Here is a 21,823-nt window from a genome sequence, read left to right on the forward strand (position 1 = left end):
TCCGGACAAAGGTGCAGATTGTTATCCTTCCAAGTCCGGACAAAGGTGCAGATTGTTATCCTTCCAAGTCCTGGCAAAGGTGCAGATTGTTATCCTTCCAAGTCCTGGCAAAGGTGCAGAATGTTATCCTTCCAAGTCCTGGCAAAGGTGCAGATTGTTATCCTTCCAAGTCCTGACACAGGTGCAGATTGTTATCCTTCCAAGTCCTGGCAAAGGTGCAGATTGTTATCCTTCCAAGTCCTGGCAAAGGTGCAGATTGTTATCCTTCCAAGTCCTGACACAGGTGCAGATTGTTATCCTTCCAAGTCCTGGCAAAGGTGCAGATTGTTATCCTTCCAAGTCCTGGCAAAGGTGCAGATTGTTATCCTTCCAAGTCCTGACACAGGTGCAGATTGTTATCCTTCCAAGTCCGGACACGGGCGGAGCAGATTGTTAGCCTTCCAAGTCCTGACACAGGTGCAGATTGTTATCCTTCCAAGTCCTGACACAGGTGCAGATTGTTATCCTTCCAAGACTTGGCAAAGGTGCAGATTGTTATCCTTCCAAGTCCTGACACAGGTGCAGATTGTTAGCCTTCCAAGTCCTGACACAGGTGCAGATTGTTATCCTTCCAAGTCCTGACACAGGTGCAGATTGTTATCCTTCCAAGTCCTGACACAGGTGCAGATTGTTATCCTTCCAAGTCCGGACACGGGCGGAGCAGATTGTTATCCTTCCAAGTCCTGACACAGGTGCAGAAAGGACCCTCCGTTCAGCACCACTTTTAAATTATTTCCCCTTTTTGGCTCATTCAACCGTTCCTGATGCTAAAAAAATATGTAATTCTGTAATAAACTTTCTAAAACATGGACAAGCAAAAACAGCCGAAAGTACAAGCTGCCCCTTGTCCGCCAGCTGTTTAGAGAGGGGAAAGAAAGGGAACAGAGGCAGAATGAGGGGGGTGGAGAGATGAGGTAGAGAACTAAAGGAGAGACACATCGAGAGGTGAGGTAGGTAGAGAGCCGTGGGGTAGAGAAATGTGAGGTAGTGGGGGAGAGGTTAGGTAGAGATGTAAATGAGAGAGCGGGGAGGTAGAGAAATAGATTAGAAAGAGGTAGAAAGAAGAGGAAAGGTAGTAGATATATGAATGAAGAACAGAAAGCAAGGTAAATATAGTGAGGGGGTTGTGAGAAGGGAAGAAACTGGAGAAACAGGATAGGCAGATGGAAAAAGGGCAGTGAGGTACGCATCCTCAGGGAAGGATGAGGTACAGAGAGGGATTGAGAAGGATTGATCTAGAAATACTGACTTAGGCAAAGCCATTAGAGCGCAGTAAAGAGAGTGTTATTGGAAGAGGGGGGTGGTAGACAAAGGTGAAGAGGAGAGAGGGTGTATTTACTTAGGACTGTAGAGAAAGAGAGTGGTTAAGAGAGAGGGGTATGGAAGAGGAGGGGAGGTGAAATAAAGAGAGAGATATGACATAAAGATTACTTTTCAACTCAATTGGCAGCAACTGCGAGAGTGCGGGTCAGAGATGCAGACGACGGGCCACATTTATCAACACTTTGAGCCAGTGCAAAGTGACAAAAAAACTGGTGAAAACCAGTGCATGGTCTACATTTAGGATTCACTTTCCAGTGCAGTTCGTTTTGCATTGGAAAGTTGCTTAAAAATACTGCAAAGCAGCACCATGCCCTGTTTTGCGTTTCTTGGCATCAAGGCTTGGCTCCATGGCTGGTGTATAGTAGCTCCCATGGTAGTGAAGGCTGAAAATGGTACAATACTGTCGTATGACTCAGCTTACTTCAGTTATGCGAGAGAGGCCCAAATGCACTCTAGTGATAAAGTCAGAAAGACAGAAGTTACTTTAAAAATAAATGATTTCACTGTTTACCACCCATCTCTACTCTATTCCACTTTATTTATTCCTTCTTTCCCAGCATTAGCATTAGTAAAATCACTCGGTTTAGTATCAAGCAAGCAGATGCTAAACATGTGAGTCTTCAAGACTCCATAGTAGTATCTTCTGCTCATGCGCAAGAATTTCCCTCCAAGCAACAGCTTGTCATACTACGTAGATGCAGTTGACGCATGCGCGGTACAGATTTCCCAGTTTGAAGCATTTTTACTTCTTCGTTCATACTATTACCGTTAGTAAACACAGAAGCAAGATTCACCAACCCTCGTGTTGGTGTGGTGCGCATTAGTTTTACACAAAACAGTTTTTAATACTTGTTAGTGAGTTAAAAGAGCTGACTGCTTTCGAGCAAGTCTCTTGTCTACGGGTCCTTGCTCCATCAGTAGCACCCATATTTTTAAATGGAAAACCTTATCTACTAACTTTTGTTGACTGGTCTTTGCACCAATAAATTAAGCCTCCTTGAGGCAAGCACAAAGTTTTAAAATTAGTCTAAACATATGGGTAAACAACTAAAAACTCACAACACAGTGCAACATAAGAAGATGCTACGTCAGGGGAGATGGAGCAAGCAGGACAGCACCACATCTACTGAGACAGGCCACTGTCCGGTTGTCCCCCTAGCGTTGGCGGACAAATAGGCTCCCTAATACCACACACTCCTCACTACCATAGTGAAAGTGTCTGCATCGTGTCTAACGTGGGTTTTGTACTAGAAGGGCATCCTTCCAGTGTGAAATACCACACGTAGGCAAACTTTAAAGCTTTCCCTCTCATTGTAGGTTTGCTGTACTGTGCAGCACACATGCAAAGTCAGAAAAGTTTAAAGAAATAAAAATATTTCTCCATCTAGCGTTTGTCTCAAAGAGGCAAATATTATTTAGTGCAAAACCATGTCTACTATTGTTCGTAGATAGGACTTTGTGTCGCAAACAGTGGGTTTTTGCATGGGATCGCCCGCGTAACTAACCAAGGTACGGCCCTTTGTCACAAAGCAGCACACAGCACTGATTTCTATTCCTTTCGGGCAACTTTCTAGGGCAAAACATGTTTTGCACTGCAAAGTAACTTCCAAATAAAGGTTTTTGCTGGTTGGTGTCACTTTCGTGATGCAAGCCTGGTGTAAATGTTAGTAAAGAGTGTTTTTTACTGGAAGGGTAAGCTTTCACAACAAATGCTAGACTCATACACATAATTTTGCACAATGGTGCAAAGTCATGTGTGCGACACAAGGCAGAAAATGTGTGTTATTACTTGGGACGAGTGCTGCAGCTGTTCTACTCTCTCTCTTTCACGCAATGCACTAGAGCAAGGGGGGTTGCGGTGCTGCGTTGCATGAAATAATAAAACACAACTTTTACAACGCACTACCATTACAACAAAACTTTTACAACGCAAAATCCATTACAACGCATGTATTTACAATGCAGTCATTACAATGCATGACACTACAACGCACACCACTACAACGCATGCCATTACAACGCATGCCATTACAACGCATACCATTACAATGCATTGCATTACAACACATAGTACCATTACACTATCCAACACTTACCCTACTGTTGCACCCCCTGGAGATAGAATAGTAATTTTTACCCCTACACTATCCAACACTTACCTTACATGCAATGTAATGTAATGCGGTGTAATGGTATGCGTTGTAAATGTAGTGTGCGTTGTAGTGGAATGCGTTGTAAAGGTAGTTTCAAAGAATTCGTTGTAATGGCATGCGTTGTAATGGTGTGCGTTGTAATGGATGTTGCGGTGTAAAAAATGCGTTGTAAAGGTATGCGTTGTAATGTCATACAACCCAGACATTTTGACTGTACCACTCACGTTACCAGGGAGCATCTTGGAAGGTGGTGGCCTGGGTAGTAGCTCAGGTCTTAAATGTTCTCTGGTGCAGAGTAATGCGGATACTCTCCGTTTCAGATTTAAAAGGACAGGTACTCAGTATCTGACAGTATTTGTTCCTTTCTAGCATAGGTAGTGGCAGATAGGATTGCACACGCAGGAGGGCACGGAATCTGCTGGTAGTCAAGCCTGCCAACACACTTGGTGCCACAATGGGTCACACACTAGTTAAACACTTCACCTGGTGAACACAAGGGCTCTGAGAAATTATAATTAGGGCTGTGTGAAATCATGGTGGAGACATTTACCATGCCGACATGCGTAGTGCAAAATGTCTCATGCCAGCCACATTGGTGACGTTTTGTACTTAAAATAAAAACATATAATTTCCTTCATGTGACTCAGTGTCCAGAATTCTCAGCTGCCCTGAAAGTCCCAACGAGGGCTCATTTGAAATAGCGTACTCAGTCAGGGCTTCAGGTGGCCGGAGACATTCTCTTGAATGTCCCCCTTTTTCACTTGGTGTGGGGACAGGAATGAAAGCTCTGACCAGGCGGAGTGGCCATGAGCAACTGATATCTCCAGCTTGAACCCTCAGCCACCTCCCAGATGGAACCCAGGAATAGAGTCCAGTCCCTGCCCTTATGTGTCCTGGCTAGAGGAGCAGTCTGATCACCAGGTGCTTGGGCAAGGACTGGGCGCAGGGCAGTCTCCTCCACCCGGGAGGACCCTATCGACTTGACTGGGATGGGTAACAGAGAGACCCACTGGGAGGCACATGATGTACCAGAAAGCCCTCCAAAGACAGTACCCACATTCACACAGCATGAACTTGGAGCAAATCAAGTCACAGTAAATGTAAATGTAAATCCAGTACTTGTATAGCACACAAATCACCCCTGTAGGGGTATCTCGGCGCTGGGGGTCATTGGGAAGATTAAGTGAGCTATTGCCCAGAGTCACATGGTGCTGGGCAGACCCCTGCCACCTGAGCCACGGATTGAACCGTGATCTCCAGCATCCAGCATCTGTCGCTCTGGCCACGGCGGCACACCTCTCCCCATGCCACAGTGCCTTCCTGGGTGGAGACTCCCCAAAGGCCTGCCACCTGGACCCTTCTGGGCCTAATCCCGCCCTGCCCAGGTCTTGTGCCACTCAGTGGCCCATTTTGGGTGGGTGGATGGCCTAGATGAGAAGGAGCCGGGCCCGGGAGGGAATCAGACTTTTCTAGGCCAGTGTGATCTGCTCCGAGGGGCGAAGGGGAGAGCTGCTGTCGTCCTGTTTCTCAAGGTTCTACACATGAGTATTGAGTGGATCACTTTGACAGCATGTGGGAGAAACCGGTCTCTCCTCCTCTGATGCCTCTCACCACTGCAAGGGGCTCCATTGCGGAAGAGTTGCCCTCAGTCACTCAACATGGAGTTGGGTTCAGACACCTGACGCTGAAGGGGTGGAGACAGGCTCCCTCATGATGTTCAGTGTGAGAAGGCAAACTACACCACAGAAGCTTGAGGGACCCAAGGGGAGAGTTCTCTTTTCTTTGTGAAGGGCAAACTGGAAAGTGTTTTCCCAAAAGAGGGGGCCGAGCTTTGGAAATTGTAGTTCCAGCAGCATCCGGTGAGCTCTCTCTGGTCCATAAAAAAACCTAGGGAGATGGTGTTAATCTTGCGCCGGACCATACCCATCTGCTCAGTAGGTCTCCAAGGTGAACAGCTTCCGACATTTTGGACCAATGTATGTACTGCAAATCTGCAAGTCAAATTCACAATGTTGGGATACGAATGCAACACGGAGAGTGTAAGGGGGAAATTAATATAATGCATGCAGCAGTGTCTGAGTGGAGTGGCGTACAGTGGAGTAAAGTGTTGTGGAGTGACGTGGAGCAGAGTGGTGTCAGAGTAGAGAGGGGCAGAATTGCTGACCATGATAAGGAGCCAGACCCAGACAGGTTTTTTATTCCACCAGGCCTGTCCTACAGGGAGAGGAGGGGGGAAGTGAAAAACAAAAAGAGAGATGGAATGGATTGAAGAAAAGAGAAATTGTGCGGGGAAAGGAAGGGAGCGGAGCGGAGATAGTTTAGGATTTTTTCCAGGGCTGTATATCGTAGCCCAACAGAGGTATAGCGTACGGCATATAAATCACCAATGAAGTGAACCTCCACTTTCGAAAGGGTCAGGATATACACGTTATCCTGCTTCCTACGCAAGTATGGCCTGGGCATTAAGTTCTGGGAGAAGTTCAGGCCTCTTTGCTCTGTAATTCCGGGTATCATATGTAGAGAATATACATTGGCATGTGTTGATTTGCGCTTATCTCTTTTGAGTTACCTTGGTGTTCATCCCTGTGCTTCATTACCTCAGATTCACCCTAAACCTGCCCTGCAGCGACCACAAATTAATTCCTGTTACCAGATTAAGTTCAGCATGTCCGCGCTTGATCAGCAGCATGAAATGTAAACCCTTCCTAACTTCACATGATCCTAATGCATGTTTAGACCCCTCCTCCAAATCCCCTTAATCCTTTTAGAGCCTTGAAAGGGAACAGGCCCTTATGCCAGCTCTCCTGCGACAGTTGTCCTCCTCAGCTTGCCCGCAGTCAGCAACCCCTCCGATGCCTGTCTACCTGCTGCCCTCTATTTGCGCTTCCTCTCTTCGGTACTTGCTCGGTTGCTTTCTGTTTTTCTACCCTCTGTTTTGCCTTTTTCTGCTTGTTTCTGCTCTCTTCCTGCTGTTTCCTCAAGACCTGGCTTTTTGATGGAGACTTCGCACCCTAGCGCCCAGATACCCCCAGGGGTGACAGTGCTGCTCTCTATAAATGTTGATTTATTGACCGATTATGCAGCTCAGCACCAATTAACTTGTTCTGAAAAAATAAGAACTCAACACCCTCCATATTCTGCTATGAACTTTCACCATAAGACATTAACTATTCTAACCACATCAACAGGTTTGCACCAGTATCATGTTTTGGTTAACACCCTGAATTGATTTACGGCACAAAGTACTCTCAACTCCGTACAAGTCTGACGCTTAGAATGCACCCATTGTCCGGGTCCCAAAGCAAGTCTCGAAACATTACTTACCACAGCTATTGTTAAGAGTACCGAAGTAATTATGTATAGAACAGAACCAGATGTTACCGTCTCAACAGGATTATGTGATCCATGGTAAGTTCACACATCTGGAGAATTTCACAAGGGGACTTAACTTGCTAACTCGGAGTGAAAAACAAAAACATATTGAACAAGCAGTTGCAAAGCAAATGAGAAATCAATATAATATGTCAGAGTGGAGTGGCGTACAGTGGAGTAGAGTTTTGTGGAGTGGTGTAGGGTAGAGTGTTGTGGAGTGGGGCAGAGTGAAATAGCATAGAGTGGAGTCAAGTGTATAGTTGAGTGGAGTAGATTGTTGTGGAGTAGAGAGGCACAGAGTGGAGTAGCATAGAGTGGTGTGTGCAGAGTGGAACTGAGTGGAGTGGCATGGAGTGTCGTAGAGGGCCAGAGTGGAGTAAAGTGTCATAGAGCAGAGTAGCATAGAGTGGAGTAGAGCTGTGTGGCATGGCTTGGAGTAGAGTGGGTGGCATGAACTGAGTAGAGTGTGAGAGTGGAGTGGAGTGGTGTAGATCGGAGTAGAGTGTCTTAGAGGGGAGTTGAATGTCGTAGACTGGAGTGGTGTAGATTGGAGTACACTGTCAGAGAGTAAAGTGGTGGAATGTATGATGTTACAACGCGTGTTATTGCAACGCGTGCCATTACATCGCGGTTGTTACAACGACTGCGATGTTACCACGCTATGCAATTACAACGCAAGTCTTTACATCGACTTGCGCTAGGTGGCGTGCTCACATTAGAAAAGTGTAATTTACTATTCCAACTCCAGTCCACTTATCAGTAGGGAAGGTGTTGGGATAGTAAACAACACTATTTTTAATGTTAGTGCGCCATCGAGCGCAAGTCGATGTAAAGACTTGCGTTGTAATGGCATAGCGTGGTAACATCGCAGTCGTTGTAACGACCGCGATGTAACAGCATCGCGGTGTACTGTCCGCGTTGTTAATGATGTTTCCCAAAGTGGCGTAGGGTGATGTAGAGTGTCCTAGAGTAGAGTGGTGTAGAGTGTTATGGAGTAGACGGGCGTGGCATACAGTGGAGTTGAATGTCAGACTGGAGTGGAACAGAGTGGAGAAAAGTGGTACTGTGTGGAGAGATGCACATGATTAGTGCCAGCTCGAAAGCTACTGTCTCTATTACAAAATCCTGGGGTGGGCGAGTATTTGGGTGGTTGAATGAGTGTGTTTGTGGGGGGGATGGGGTGTATGTAATCTGAATGAGTGAAACCCAAAGTGGCAAAATGAAACCAGCTGAACTGTTGCTTACAAATTAAGACAACAGAAGTGAAAGTGACAAATATTCCAGCCAATGGTAAGTAATGTGTGGGCTCTAAGCACGTTTTAGATTTGTTTAAGATACGATAGACCTCGAAAAGACAGTGCAGGTGCGCTGCCTCAGGCGCGACCTAAAAACAGGAGGATCAAGCAAAATATGCAGCTTCTATTTTTTTGTCAACAGGTTTCTGTGTTTCAATGTTTCCCCCTGTGGGGTAAGGCACCTTCCTCAGGACAAATAATACAGAGCCAGGAGTGAAGGGCCCAAGGGAAGTTTAAAGACCTGCACGGATAGTATTGTATAGCACCTAGTTATCCGCGGGTCTAACAGGCTTCACCAAAACCTTAAGGTGCTAGGACACAGGCAAATGAACTCTCAATCATTCATTAGGAAAGTACTTAAAAAAGGACGGAATCCCATCACCCACCGAGGTGGCATTATTCATAATCTGGGATTTCTCCTCTTGGCTGCAACGCCTCGTGAAGTCAAGGGCTACAACCCCCTCACTGTGAGCTCAGGGATGTTTTGAGATGCTATTCTTATATATGATCTACTAAAATCCAGAAGATGTAAAGCATGTAATGTTTGAGTAACGGGCGCAGTGCAAAACGTGAAATGTGCTTTAAAACTAACTACCAAGAGAAAAAAGACTTTATTGGTTACCTCTTGGTGTCAGGGTTAAAAACAGTGCATGTGCAGTTTAGAAATAATAACTGCATCTGTCCATCTAATGGTTCTACAGGTTTCAGCCATTTGACCTGAAAAGCATCTCGGCCTTCCTCAGGACATTTGATATTTTATGCTACTGCGTTATGAAGTAAAAACAATAGGTGTAACAAAAATGTGATTTGAAACAGATACAACCTACAACACCAGTAGTTTCACTTTTATAGAAATAAGATGTACTGGTGGTACCTGTGGGAAAAACAGAAAAAGAGATCAAATGCCTGTGTCTAGTAAGCTTATACCTAGGGAGTCATTTATATTCATCTATGGACATATCAACATGTGTCTAGTGAATTTAATCCATTTATTTAAAGTGAACTTAATTGTAGTTTACGAGTAAGAAGCCACACCTCACCTGGCAACAGCTCAGCACGAGAGGCACCGCTCTAGATTACAGTGGGAACTAATTGTTCTTTTGAAAGTTTATCAAGTTGCGGTTAGGCTAGATTGAATATCTTAGTCTGATCCCGCCAACAGTTTTCTCTAGAGCGGTACACCTTGCACCACAAAAACAATGCAAGTTTTCCGCCTTTGCAGGACAGGTCGGGCAGCAGCAGTACAAACTTTCCCCATCACAGGGCATGCACGAATTGGGCAAGAACAGGGTCAAATTTGCTTCTGCACGGGACAGGTACAGTGTGGCGAAAGCAAAATACTCTTCAGTCTCTTGCATAAGGCGGCACGTCCAGTCTTCCATTCGCTGGAGGACAGATCGAGCAAGGCAGACAAGCTGGAGGTTTCATCGCTCACAGGACATGCATAGTTAAGGCATGAGTGACATGTCAGTTATAGAGCGATTCCTGCAGTTGAAGCTTAAATTACTGAGAGGAATGTACAGGTGGATGCGTGAGTGAATACTCCAGTGCTGACATCATTTCCGGGCAGGTGATATTTCACGTTAGCAGCTGTAACCTGGCAGGCCGTTATGATGAGAAGCAGCCCAAGTAACTACTACGGGAACACCCTCTACTTAGGTAGCACCACGCGCTTACTTTAGAGACTCCAGCTAATAGGGAGCTCGGCAGCCAGACTCATCCTCGACCTCCCCAGATGAACACGCATCACATCACACCTCAAAAAGCTGCACTGGCACCCAATCGTATACAAGTGCCGGTTCATAATGCTGACCCGCGCACACAAAGCCTTGCACAACACAGGGCCAGCATATATCAACAAGCGCATCCCTTTCCAGCACCGTTGCCGACTCTAATGCGCCGCCTCCCTCTCCTTCGCCGACACACCCCAGATCTGGCGAAGCAACAGTGGAGGATGCCCATCCGCTCACCCAGCGACAAGACTTGGAACGACCTTCCCCCGCACCTCAGGACCGCCTCATTGCTCCAGGAGTTCAGGAAAGTACTCAAGACCGGGCTGTTTGACTGAGCAGTACACCACCAAGCGACCAGCAATCTCTGCGCACTGAGACCCTCGCGGGTGATTTGTGGCGCAATATAAATAACCATAATTGATTAATTGACTGAGTAACTCTGTTCTAGGGAGGCACACGGGTGTCAACCTCTTTAACCTGTTGGCTGTGGGGGTTATTCCCCGCTGTGCTGGGGGGCGGGGGGCGTGCACAGCGCCCCGGTGCTCGTGACGAGCTCAGCTCGTCATGAGCCACGGTGCTCGTGTGCTCATGGCGAGCTGAGCTCGTCACGGCAACTCCCGTTTCCTCAGAACGCCCAGCACAGCGGGGTAATTAGCCCCGCGTGTGAGCGTTCCAACCGTTATGATGAGCACAGCTCGTCATGAGCACATGGGCACCGTGGACTGCACGCTCACCAGGCACTGTGCAACCCCAGTCTCGGTGGTGCACCTCTTCAAAATGTTGAGGGACGTCACCCAATCCTCGCGAGAGCAGCAGCACCAGGAGCGTATATGTAACGTGACGTGGGCCCCCAACCCTCCCATCGGTCGCACACTGCAGCACTGCTGGCTACAGACCCGCCCGCAGTCACGCCAGCCATAGCCCCCTCTGCCAGGCACTGCTGGCTACAGACCCGCCCCCAGACACGCCAGCCATAGCCCCCTCTACCAGGCACTGCTGGCTACAGACCCGCCCCCAGTCACGCCAGCCATAGCCCCCTCTACCAGGCACTGCTGGCTACAGACCCGCCCCGAGTCACGCCAGCCATAGCCCCTTCTACCAGGCACTGCTGGCGACAGACCCACCCCCAGTCACACCAGCCACATCCCCCTCTGATAGGCACTGCTGGCTACAGACCCGCCCCCAGTCACGCCAGCCATAGCCCCCTCTACCAGGCACTGCTGGCTACAGACCCGCCCCGAGTCACGCCAGCCATAGCCCCTTCTACCAGGCACTGCTGGCGACAGACCCACCCCCAGTCACACCAGCCACATCCCCCTCTGATAGGCACTGCTGGCTACAGACCCGCCCCCAGTCACGCCAGCCATAGCCCCCTCTGCTAGGCACTGCTGGCTACAAACCTGCCCCCAGTCACGCCAGCCATAGCCCTCTCTGCTAGGTACTGCTGGCAACAGACCCGCCCCCAGTCATGTCAGCCATAGCCCCCAGCAGCACCAGGAGCGTATATGTAACGTGACGTGGGCCCCCAACCCTCCCATCGGTCGCACACTGCAGCACTGCTGGCTACAGACCCGCCCGCAGTCACGCCAGCCATAGCCCCCTCTGCCAGGCACTGCTGGCTACAGACCCGCCCCCAGACACGCCAGCCATAGCCCCCTCTACCAGGCACTGCTGGCTACAGAACCGCCCCCAGTCACACCAGCCATAGCCCCCTCTACCAGGCACTGCTGGCTACAGACCCGCCCCCAGTCACGCCAGCCATAGCCCCCTCTACCAGGCACTGCTGGCTACAGACCCGCCCCGAGTCACGCCAGCCATAGCCCCTTCTACCAGGCACTGCTGGCGACAGACCCACCCCCAGTCACACCAGCCACATCCCCCTCTGATAGGCACTGCTGGCTACAGACCCGCCCCCAGTCACGCCAGCCATAGCCCCCTCTGCTAGGCACTGCTGGCTACAAACCTGCCCCCAGTCACGCCAGCCATAGCCCTCTCTGCTAGGTACTGCTGGCAACAGACCCGCCCCCAGTCATGTCAGCCATAGCCCCCTCTGCTAGGCACTGCTGGCGACAGACCCACCCCCAGTCACACCAGCCATAGCCCCCTCTACTAGGCAGCGCTAGCTACAGACCCTCCCCCAGTCACGCCAGCCATAGCCCCCTCCACCAGGCACTGCTGGCTACAGACCCGCCCCCAGTCACGCCAGCCATAGCCCCCTCTGCTAGGCACTGCTGGCTACAGACCCGCCCCCCAGTCACACCAGCCATAGCCCCCTCTGCTAGGCACTGCTGGCTACAGACCCGCCCCCAGTCACGCCAGCCATAGCCCTCTCTGCTTGGCACTGCAGGCTACAGACCTGCCCCCGGTCACGCCAGCCATAGCCCCCTCCACCAGGCACTGCTGGCTACAGACCCGCCCCCAGTCACGCCAGCCATAGCCCCCTCTGCCAGGCACTGCTGGCTACAGACCCGCCCCCAGTCACGCCAGCCATAGCCCCCTCTGCCAGGCACTGCTGGCTACAGACCCGCCCCCGGTCACGCCAGCCATAGCCCCCTCTGCCAGGCACTGCTGGCTACAGACCCACCCCCAGTCACACCAGCCATAGCCCCCTCTGCCAGGCACTGCTGGCTACAGACCCGCCCCCAGTCACGCCAGCCATAGCCCCCCCTGCCAGGCATTGCTGGCTACAGACCCACCCCCAGTCACGCCAGCCATCGCCCCCCTGCCAGGCACTGCTGGCTACAGACCCGCCCCCAGTCACGCCAGCCATAGCCCCCCTGGCAGGCACTGCTGTCTACAGACCCGCCCCCAGTCACGCCAGCCATACCCCCCTCTACCAGGCACTGCTGGCTACAGACCCGCCGCCAGCCATAGCCCCTTCTGCCAGGCACTGCTGGCGACAGACCCGCTCCAGTCACGCCATCCATAGCCCCCTCTGCCAGGCACTGATGGCTACAGACCCACCCCCAGTCACGCCAGCCATAGCTCCCCCTGCCAGGCACTGCTGGCTACAGACCTGCCCCCAGTCACGCCAGCAATAGCCCCCCTGCCAGGCACTGCTGGCTACAGACCGTCCCCCAGTCACGCCAGCCATAGCCCCCCTGCCAGGCACTGCTGGCTACAGACCCGCCCCCAGTCACGCCAGCCATAGCCCCCCCTGCCAGGCACTGCTGGTGTCAGACCTGCCCCAAGTCACGCCAGCCATAGCCCCCTCTGTCAGGTACTGCTGGCTACAGACCTGCCCCCCAGTCACGCCAGCCATAGCCCCCTCTCCCAGGCACTGCTGGTTACAGACCTGCCCCCAGTCACGCCAGCCATAGCCCCCTCTCCCAGGCACTGCTGGCTACAGACCTGCCCCCAAGTCATGCCAGCCATAGCCCCCTCTGCCAGGCACTGCTGGCGACGGACCCGCCCCCAATCACGCCAGCCATAGCTCCCTATGCCAGGCACTGCTGGCTACAGACCCACCCCCAGTCACGCCAGCCATAGCCCCCTCTGCTAGGCACTGCTGGCTACAGACCCGCCCCGAGTCACGCCAGCCATAGCCCCCTCTACCAGGCACTGCTGATGACAGACCCGCCCCCAGTCACACCAGCCATAGCCCCCTCTACCAGGCACTGCTGGCGACAGACCCGCCCCCAGTCATGCCAGCCATAGCTCCCTCTACCAGGCACTGCTGGCGACAGACCTGCCCCCAGTCACGCCAGCCATAGCCCCTTCTGCCAGGCACTGCTGGCGACAGACCTGCCCCCAGTCACGCCAGCCATAGCCCCTTCTGCGAGGCACTGCAGGCTACAGACCCGCCCCCAGTCACGCCAGCCATAGCCCCTTCTACCAGGCACTGCTGGCGACAGACCTGCCCCCAGTCACGCCAGCCATAGCCCCTTCTGCCAGGCACTGCTGGCGACAGACCTGCCCCCAGTCACGCCAGCCATAGCCCCTTCTGCCAGGCACTGCTGATGACAGACCCGCCCCCAGTCACACCAGCCATAGCCCCCTCTACCAGGCACTGCTGGCGACAGACCCGCCCCCAGTCATGCCAGCCATAGCTCCCTCTACCAGGCACTGCTGGCGACAGACCTGCCCCCAGTTACGCCAGCCATAGCCCCCCCTGCGAGGCACTGCAGGCTACAGACCCGCCCCCAGTCACGCCAGCCATAGCCCCCTCTGCCAGGCACTGCTGATGACAGACCCGCCCCCAGTCACGCCAGCCATAGGCCCCTCTGCCAGGCACTGCTGGCGTCAGACCCGCCCCCAGTCACGCCAGCCATAGCCACCTCTACCAGGCACTGCTGGCTACAGACCCGCCCCCAGTCACGCCAGCCATAGCCCTCTCTGCCAGGCACTGCTGGCGACAGACCCGCCCCCTGTCACGCCAGCCATAGCCCCCTCTTCTAGGCACTGCTGGCTACAGACCCGCCCCCAGTCACGCCAGCCATAGCCCCCTCTGCCAGGCACTGCTGGCTACAGACCTACCCCCAGTCACGCCAGCCATAGCCCCTTCTACCAGGTACTGCTGGCGACAGACCCACCCCAAGTCACGCCAGCCATAGCCCCCTCTACCAGGCACAGCTGGCTACAGACTCGCCCCCAGTCACGCCAGCCATAGCCCCCTCTGCCAGGCACTGCTGGCTACAGACCTACCCCCAGTCACGCCAGCCATAGCCCCCTCTGCCAGGTACTACAGCTTCATGGGTTTGTATTTTAATGTTTGAAAGTTTTAAATTGTGAGTTTTAATTAACTGTACAATAAAGATTACTCTAACTCTCATGGTTTTGCACTTTCTTGCTAGAAAGGCAAGGCCATTGCTTTCAACTTTGTAGAACAACCCTTCATTCACAGAGCCCACGAACATGTGATAGAAACTATTTAAAATCTGAAAATGGACAGGAGTCGCTATATAGACCCAAACGCAGTGCACTATCATATCCGGCTATTATTAGGCGCGTGTGCGTCTATAGAGCTTTATTGGCGCTAGAAAGGTACAGACATCAACGTAGCAGAGAGTTTATCATCACCGACATCCCTACACATTTGAAAACCCACATCTCAAGGTGGTTTCTAAAACCAAAGAGGAAGACATGCTCTTAATTCTGGGGGGAAATATACATCCCACGAAGTGGGGGTGAAAGCAGAGTGTGATCCGCCTCCTAATTTAAGTTCTCAAACCGAGGAATGTTCCAGAAACGAGAATTGGAATAAGAAAGAGGACACAGACAAGGTTCACGGGTGAACGGGTCAGGCAGGGGTCACGGTACCTTTTCTGCTGCAGCAGGTGAATCTCGTCCACATCCGGGTCCCAGGGGTCATCGGTCACAAGCAGAGAGCGCACAGCGCTCCGAAGGTTGGAGAAGAGTCCGCGGCTCCTCTCCGAATAGATCCCCATCTCCGAGCAGGGGGTTGTGTCCAGGGAGAAGGGGTCAGAGGTCAGCGAGCATCAGCTGGAGTAAGGTCATGGCAGCAGACCACCTCCAGTCCCAGCGGCGCGCCTTCACAGGTGTGCGTAAAGCGGGGTCCCGGGGTGGATGGATGGATGCTGGAGCGGACACTTCAGCTCGGAGCACCTCTCCTCTGGCAGATGAGAGGCGAGGCCAGCCCTGCCTCAGCACACACCCTCCCTCTGCTCGGGTGCCCAGGTGAGCCAGGGGTCAGATAAAAGGGGCCGCCTGGGTCAGGTGTCAGATGGAGCGGTGCGCCCCAAACCGGTCCAGGCCCCCCCAGCAGCGCCTGGCTGCCCCCGGATGCTATTGGCACCTCTCGGCAGCGGGCACGGATGCTTTTTAAGAGCACGGCAGCGGGAGGGAGGCGGGGAGGGTGCCATGTGAGTTTAACTGCTCTTGGCACCTGCGCCAACTTTTAGGACAGGCACGAATTCCTGCCTGAGCGGACACACCCCTCCATAAATTGTCTTTGTCTTAAAGCGATAGGATAGCGCGTCACTCTGTTTGGACACAAACAGAGTCTAAGCGGCGGTCAATTAAAGTCTGTGTGCCTAAGGAGGGGGTGGCGGGGGAGGTGAGCACAATGACACGAGCTGGGGAACCCCCGGGGGGGGCTGTCTCCCTCACACACAAATCCTCCCTCTCCCAATCTCAACCACCCCCTGTGAGGGGCGACCTCTGGGGAGGGGGTGTGAATGTGATGGTCCATTCAGGAGGGCTCTGTTCATTTAATCATTCACAGAGACCCCGCAATTCAAATCTTAATGGCAAACTGCACTGATAACATTATTAATTAAGGTCGCCTATTGTTTATGTAGGGTTAATTTGAAGCCGAGCTTTTTGCTTGAAGTGTACTGAGCCTTCTTGTTCCATATCATTATGTGCCTTGCATAGCGCCAAACCGCCCCAGATCATGCAATTGACTTTGAGCCACTCCTGTGTTTTAAGGCAACAACGCTAAGCTTTCTGGGACATGTAGTTTTACTTTTCCCATCACAAGCACTGGCCAGCAGTCCCACCATGGTTGGTGTTGAAGGCTGCTAGCCAGGGCTGCTCCACAGGCGCCATGTTGAGAAGGGTCTGTCATGTTGTGCTGCTGGAATCACAACACAGATACCAGGTATGTGGTTAGTTAACTGGCCCAGGGCAGGTGCACCCAGCCCCTTTTATTAGCAGGGTCACCTGACCAGTGAAGCCTGTGATGGGTGGGTGTAAAGTGTGTAACATCCATCTCCCGAACACTAGAACGTGTCCCACCGGGCACTGCACCCCTCCCGAAATTTATTGGCAACAAAACCAAACAAAATCTAACCTATCAATCAAGAATTTGTAGAGTGCACTACTTACCCGTGAGGGTGTCAAGGCGCTGGGGGAAAAAAAGGGGGGGGGGGCGCTACTGGTCGAACAGCCAAGTCTTGAGTAGCCCCAGGGGCGGCTCTAGGCTCATGGCGGCCCTTGGGCAGGGAGCGTAGGTAGGGGGGCCCTGGAGGAACGCAGACGCGGAGGCCAGTGAAGAGGGGGGGGTCAGGGTGTTTGGAAGTGGAACAGAGGCCACCAAATCCCTGCCAGGGGCCACCACGCAAATATGTATCCATCCTCTGAGGATTACTATAATAAGGATATATATTGGCGTGGCGGCCCCTGGGGTTTGGCGGCCCTGTGCAGGTGCACAGCTTGCACATGCCTAAGGCCGCCCCTGGTAGCCCCCTGAAGGTCAGCAGGTCTTGGGTCTGTCGTAGGCTCAAGTGGGGTGGTCCAGGTCTTGGCGGCAAGGTGGGAAAAGGACCTCCCACCGGTGGTTTTTTTCTGATGCGCGGGACGGTGGCGAGGGCGAGGTCGGCGGAACGGAGCTGGGGGTTGGGGATGTAGAAGAAGAGTCGTCTGTTGAGGTAGGCTGGGCCGGTCTTGTGGAGTGCCTTGGGAATGGGAAAAACAAACAACAATGCACAGCGCCATTGAGTCGCTACCGGCCACCTGCCGGGCAGTGCTGGAGCTCTGGATCGCATTTCAAGGTCATAGTTTGGACCGTCCTGGTCTCGCCGAGTTGGAGTCTATTTACACAGTTCAAATAGCGGTGCATCTGGAGGGGTGGTGGAGTCCACTTTGGAGATCTTCTTTAAGGCGGTCAGGGTCGGTGGATGGCAAACCTGCACATACTGAGGATGACCTTGGTGGATGCGGTGCTTCCCTGGAGGCGATGATGCTTCCCAATGCCCGCTGGTAGAGCAGCTTCAGACTTGCCTCTGCTGCCTGGACTCCCCTCTAACAGGAGTCTCCTGGAGGGCCTTCCTGCCGGGCTGCCATGGGACCATGTGGACTATGCGGGCCTCTCGTATGCGTCGCTGAGGAGCTGCCAACAGGACCACAGCCAAGTCGGTCATGCAGCCGCAAAAGGGTGGTGTCTCAGAGTCTGTGTGCTCTCGCCGTCAGGAGTCTGGTTCCATGCCTTCCTCAGATGGTCTTTGGGTGACCAGTCTCCATCCGCGACCTCCTTGCTTCCTGGTGCCTGTCGAGGTGCTGCAGCAGACGCATCTCTTTTGTTGGGATCCCCCTCCCACCAGAATTCCCTTGAGGTCCTTGCCCCTAGATTGCCACGTGACTGCATGGGCTGTGCAGGGCCTGTAGTAAGCTGCGCGAAGGGGTTGCTGTGGAACTCCCAACAGGGCCACGGCTTAGCCTCGTGCAACCCCAATGGTGGATAGTCCAATGGTTGAGTATGCTCTTCTTCGGCAGGTCTCAGGTTGACGGGGGCACACAGAAGGCTCCTGGCTGGCTAGCTTCCCACGGTGCCAGGAAAGTCTTTTTGGTCTATGGATAACTCAGGCATTTGGATCCACTCTGGTGGTGTGGTGCTCCGTAGGTGTTTCTGGTGATGCACCAGGGTAATGAGGACGATTACCTTCTTGCATTTGAGCGAAAGGTGGTGATATCGTTCTTGAGGCGAAATTTTGGAGTGAGGAGGACTGGAGGGACTTCGTTGCCACTTGCAGTTAATTTTTGGTAGGTGCACTTACTAGTTGTAATGCCATCGATGCCAAGCATCTAGTGACAGGTGAGTGGATGGTCGCACTGTGAAGCGTGAGGCCTGGACGTAGATCGCGCTTGCTAGCGGCTTACGGTTGGTCCTCCTGCGGAGCTGTCTCCAGTGACGTCTCTGCACCCCAGTGGCTGGCTTGTGTTGATGGACACCTTCTCCGGTGCTGGCACGAGTCCTCTTTCCAATCACTCTTCTCTCTTTTCTCTTGTGCACCTGTGGTGGTTGTTCACCCTGTTGCATTGTGCCTCTCTCTTCTCATCCTTCTGACCGGGTTCCTCATTCTGATGTGGCATCATGCCACATGTCTCATGTTTTGAACAACTTAAGTCAGTTCTTAAAAATCTTTACTGGGATCAAAAATATTGTTCAGTTTGAGACCAGTATTTTGCAACCACATATTCCTTCATCTGGCCCTTGATGCTCACGGTGTCTTCTAACATATGAGGAGATTCTCTTGGACTAAGGATCTCAGAAAGCGACTGTGAAAGACCACACGCATGTACTAGGAACACTACTGTGCCAGCCCATGTTAACCACTGCTGTGCGGGCCGTGCTGTTTCAGACATATAGCCTCATTCTCATGCTTGCCAGTTCAAAGCAAGGATTCACAAAGTCCGCACTGCGCCTAGAAGTTTACACTTTTTATAAGTTTTCTGAAGGCCATTGGTACCTTCTTCATGCATATGCTGCACACACGCAGTGATCCAGCTATTTCGATTTCTGTCATGTGTTCAGTTGATGCCAATATGATAACATCCATAAGGCTCAGCATTAGATGCTTACTGTAGTCGAGGGGCACCCATTGTCAATTTATCACGTGATCATAATATCCATATTTTTGCTTAATAAACATGCTCAGACCTCAAGTAAACTTCTGAGGGGATTCTTCATTAAATTGGGTGACGCAGCACGGAACTGCTTTTAGGGCCACATGTACATAGGTTTCATTTTGCGATTTCCTAATAGAGAATTTTTGGAACTTGCTATTAGGAAATCGCAAACACCCTTGCACTAATGTGTGTTTGACACATTTAGCGATTTCTAAAGGGGTCTCAATTGACCCAGCTCATTAATATTCATGAGGTAGGTCACAATTTGCAACCCATTGGGTATCAATAAAACACAGGGATGGTGGCCTGCTGGGGACAGCAGTCTCCCATTTCCATGTTTGCTTTTAAATAAAGCAACTTTTTTTTTTTTTAAATGCAGCCCGTTTCATTTAAAGGAATATGGATACATTTCAAAAAGGAAAATTAAACGTTTCAGTTTAATTTTTTGAGAGCAGGCAGCGGTCCCATCTCTTAAAAAACGTTTTCGCAACCATTCCTAAAGGGGAAGGGGTCCGCATGGGACCCCTTTCCGTTTGCAAATGGGTAACCACCTACTTGGAGTAGGCATTAAAATGCAAATGTTTTGCAACCAATTTTCGGTCTCAAAACATTTACACATATTACTACCAGTGGGTATTAGGAAGGGACGCCCTTTACCCGCCCCTTCCTAATACCTAATCACTAACCCATTTTGTGATTCTGTAATAGGTTAGCCAATTGCAAAATGGGTTTGGTACATAAGAAAATTGTTTTTTCTGGTCGCAAATGGCTTGATTCTGCAAATCAGGCCATATGTGACCCCAAAATCCTACGTACATGTGTCCCTGTCGGAGGGAAGGTCAGAAAAAGAAGCGAGGAGGCCGTATGGGGTGAATATTGTGGGTTTTATTGATGATACAATAACCCCGCAGGGAGAGTGAGAATATTGGGAACAGTCAGTTGGATAGAGAAAAACGATGCAATAAGAGTTGGCAGCATTAACTTCTGGGGGTCTTCCTCAAGGATGGTGTCAGGTGGTCCATGGAACCTTGATACTCGGTGGTGGAAGCCTCCGGGGTACTGCAGTCGCTCAAGACAAAGAAAAGAACAGTGTCAATGTCGGGTTTTACTCTAGGAGGATACCTAATCCGTCACCACACCGTGCGTAAGGTTTAGCGATGTGAGGGAGGGGTTTCTTGGATGCACAGGTTATCAAAAGAAGTACTGTGCGAAGAATGTTTAATTAGGGTCCAGTTATGAATCGGAAGGCAAGGAAGCGGTATAAAACGGGCTAAGTGCGGCAGGAAAAAGAACAGAGTTTACGACGTTCTCTCACAGCCTCCAGCTATCTCCCAGCTTCCCCCCCCACCTGTACCCGCAGTTCCGCTACGTACCAGGGTCTGCCACAACTCTCCTGAGTTGCGGCAGCTAGTACATGTCCCCCGGGCTCCACCAATCTTCGGTCCACACCTCCGGATCTTCTGGCTCCTCGGGTCGGGTCTCCTTGATGTCCTCTCGAGCAGTGGCGGCGTCTTCACCTCCTTCGGCATCTTCTCCCGGTCCTGTTGGCAAGATTCCAGCAGGCGCGCTGGTTGTTGTTTCTCCCGGGTTTTTCTGCTGCTCGTGGCCTTGTTGCGGGCTTCCTGATTGGTCACTCCATTGATCAGTCTGTGGAGGTCCCCCTCTTGGGAAAACAACTTTCGGGTCGGGTCCGACGTACTATGGGGCGGGGAAAAGAGTCATTGTTATTGAGTAAGCTGTGGCATCGGCTTCTTCATCTTCATTAGGGCGGTAAGGAATCCAATCTTACCTATCGCTAATGATATTTGTACATCCCCTGTTTGGCTCCTCCTCACAGTCCCCGAGTCAGCCAAGATGGGGAGAGAGATGAATAGGACTTCAGGTAACAAACCCAGACACATTGTTCGGAAAAAGATTTCCCAGTGAGATAGGCCCTGTGATCAATCTACTGATCAGGTCAGGCAGTGTTAGCAGGGTTAGAATTATGAAATGTGGAGTTTGATGATATTTGTTCTCTTTTTGTATTTTTGAAGAAGTTTAGGGTCTTGTCTGGGTAGGAGACGAGGGGTCAAACCAGAATGGGGAGGTAGGGAGAAGTCCCAGGAGTTAGGATTGTGAATGTAAATCATGGTATGGAACAAGAGGGTCAAATACAATGAAAACCAACCAGGGAGCTGCAATTCAAAGCTTGCGTGTTGATGGCGTGCAGGTGGTGCTTGATGTGGAAAAGGAGTGCTGTGTGGTAAAGCTGTTCTAGTACCACATGGGTAGAATCAATGGCACCTGCTACACCAAAAGGGCAGATCAATCGTACATGGCTGACAAATCCAGACCAATTATTAAAGGGTTTCCATCAAATAGACTCAGTGATCAGTCCTATCATTTGGCCAAACCCAAGTGCATGTCAGTCTGGTCCCCTGTTCATTGGGACAACAAACACCGCACTATCTATTGTTGGTTAAGGATTAGGTTCAGCAACATGCGTGAACCGTCAGTGATGGCTGATCCTTGATGGTCAAGTGAAAAACAGTGCAACAAAGAAAATGTGACTTAAAATAGGATGGAGTGTCCTCCTACTAATAACTTTATTCTGCGGACA

General features: G+C 51.5%; 1 protein-coding gene across 1 annotated transcript in view; it reads right to left on the reverse strand.

The window, feature by feature from the left end:
- LOC144767865 (transient receptor potential cation channel subfamily V member 6-like) overlaps positions 1 to 15,651 on the reverse strand; it is a 223,574-nt gene extending 207,923 nt beyond the window's left edge. The window contains exon 1 of the mRNA XM_078651223.1: positions 15,175 to 15,651. Coding sequence (XP_078507349.1) covers positions 15,175 to 15,302 — 128 coding nt within the window. The 5' untranslated portion in view covers positions 15,303 to 15,651. The remainder of the gene's footprint in view (positions 1 to 15,174) is intronic.
- Between the last annotated feature and the right edge of the window lie 6,172 nt (positions 15,652 to 21,823).

Source organism: Lissotriton helveticus, chromosome 7 (genome assembly GCF_964261635.1).
Source record: "Lissotriton helveticus chromosome 7, aLisHel1.1, whole genome shotgun sequence".
Lineage (NCBI taxonomy): Eukaryota > Metazoa > Chordata > Amphibia > Caudata > Salamandridae > Lissotriton > Lissotriton helveticus.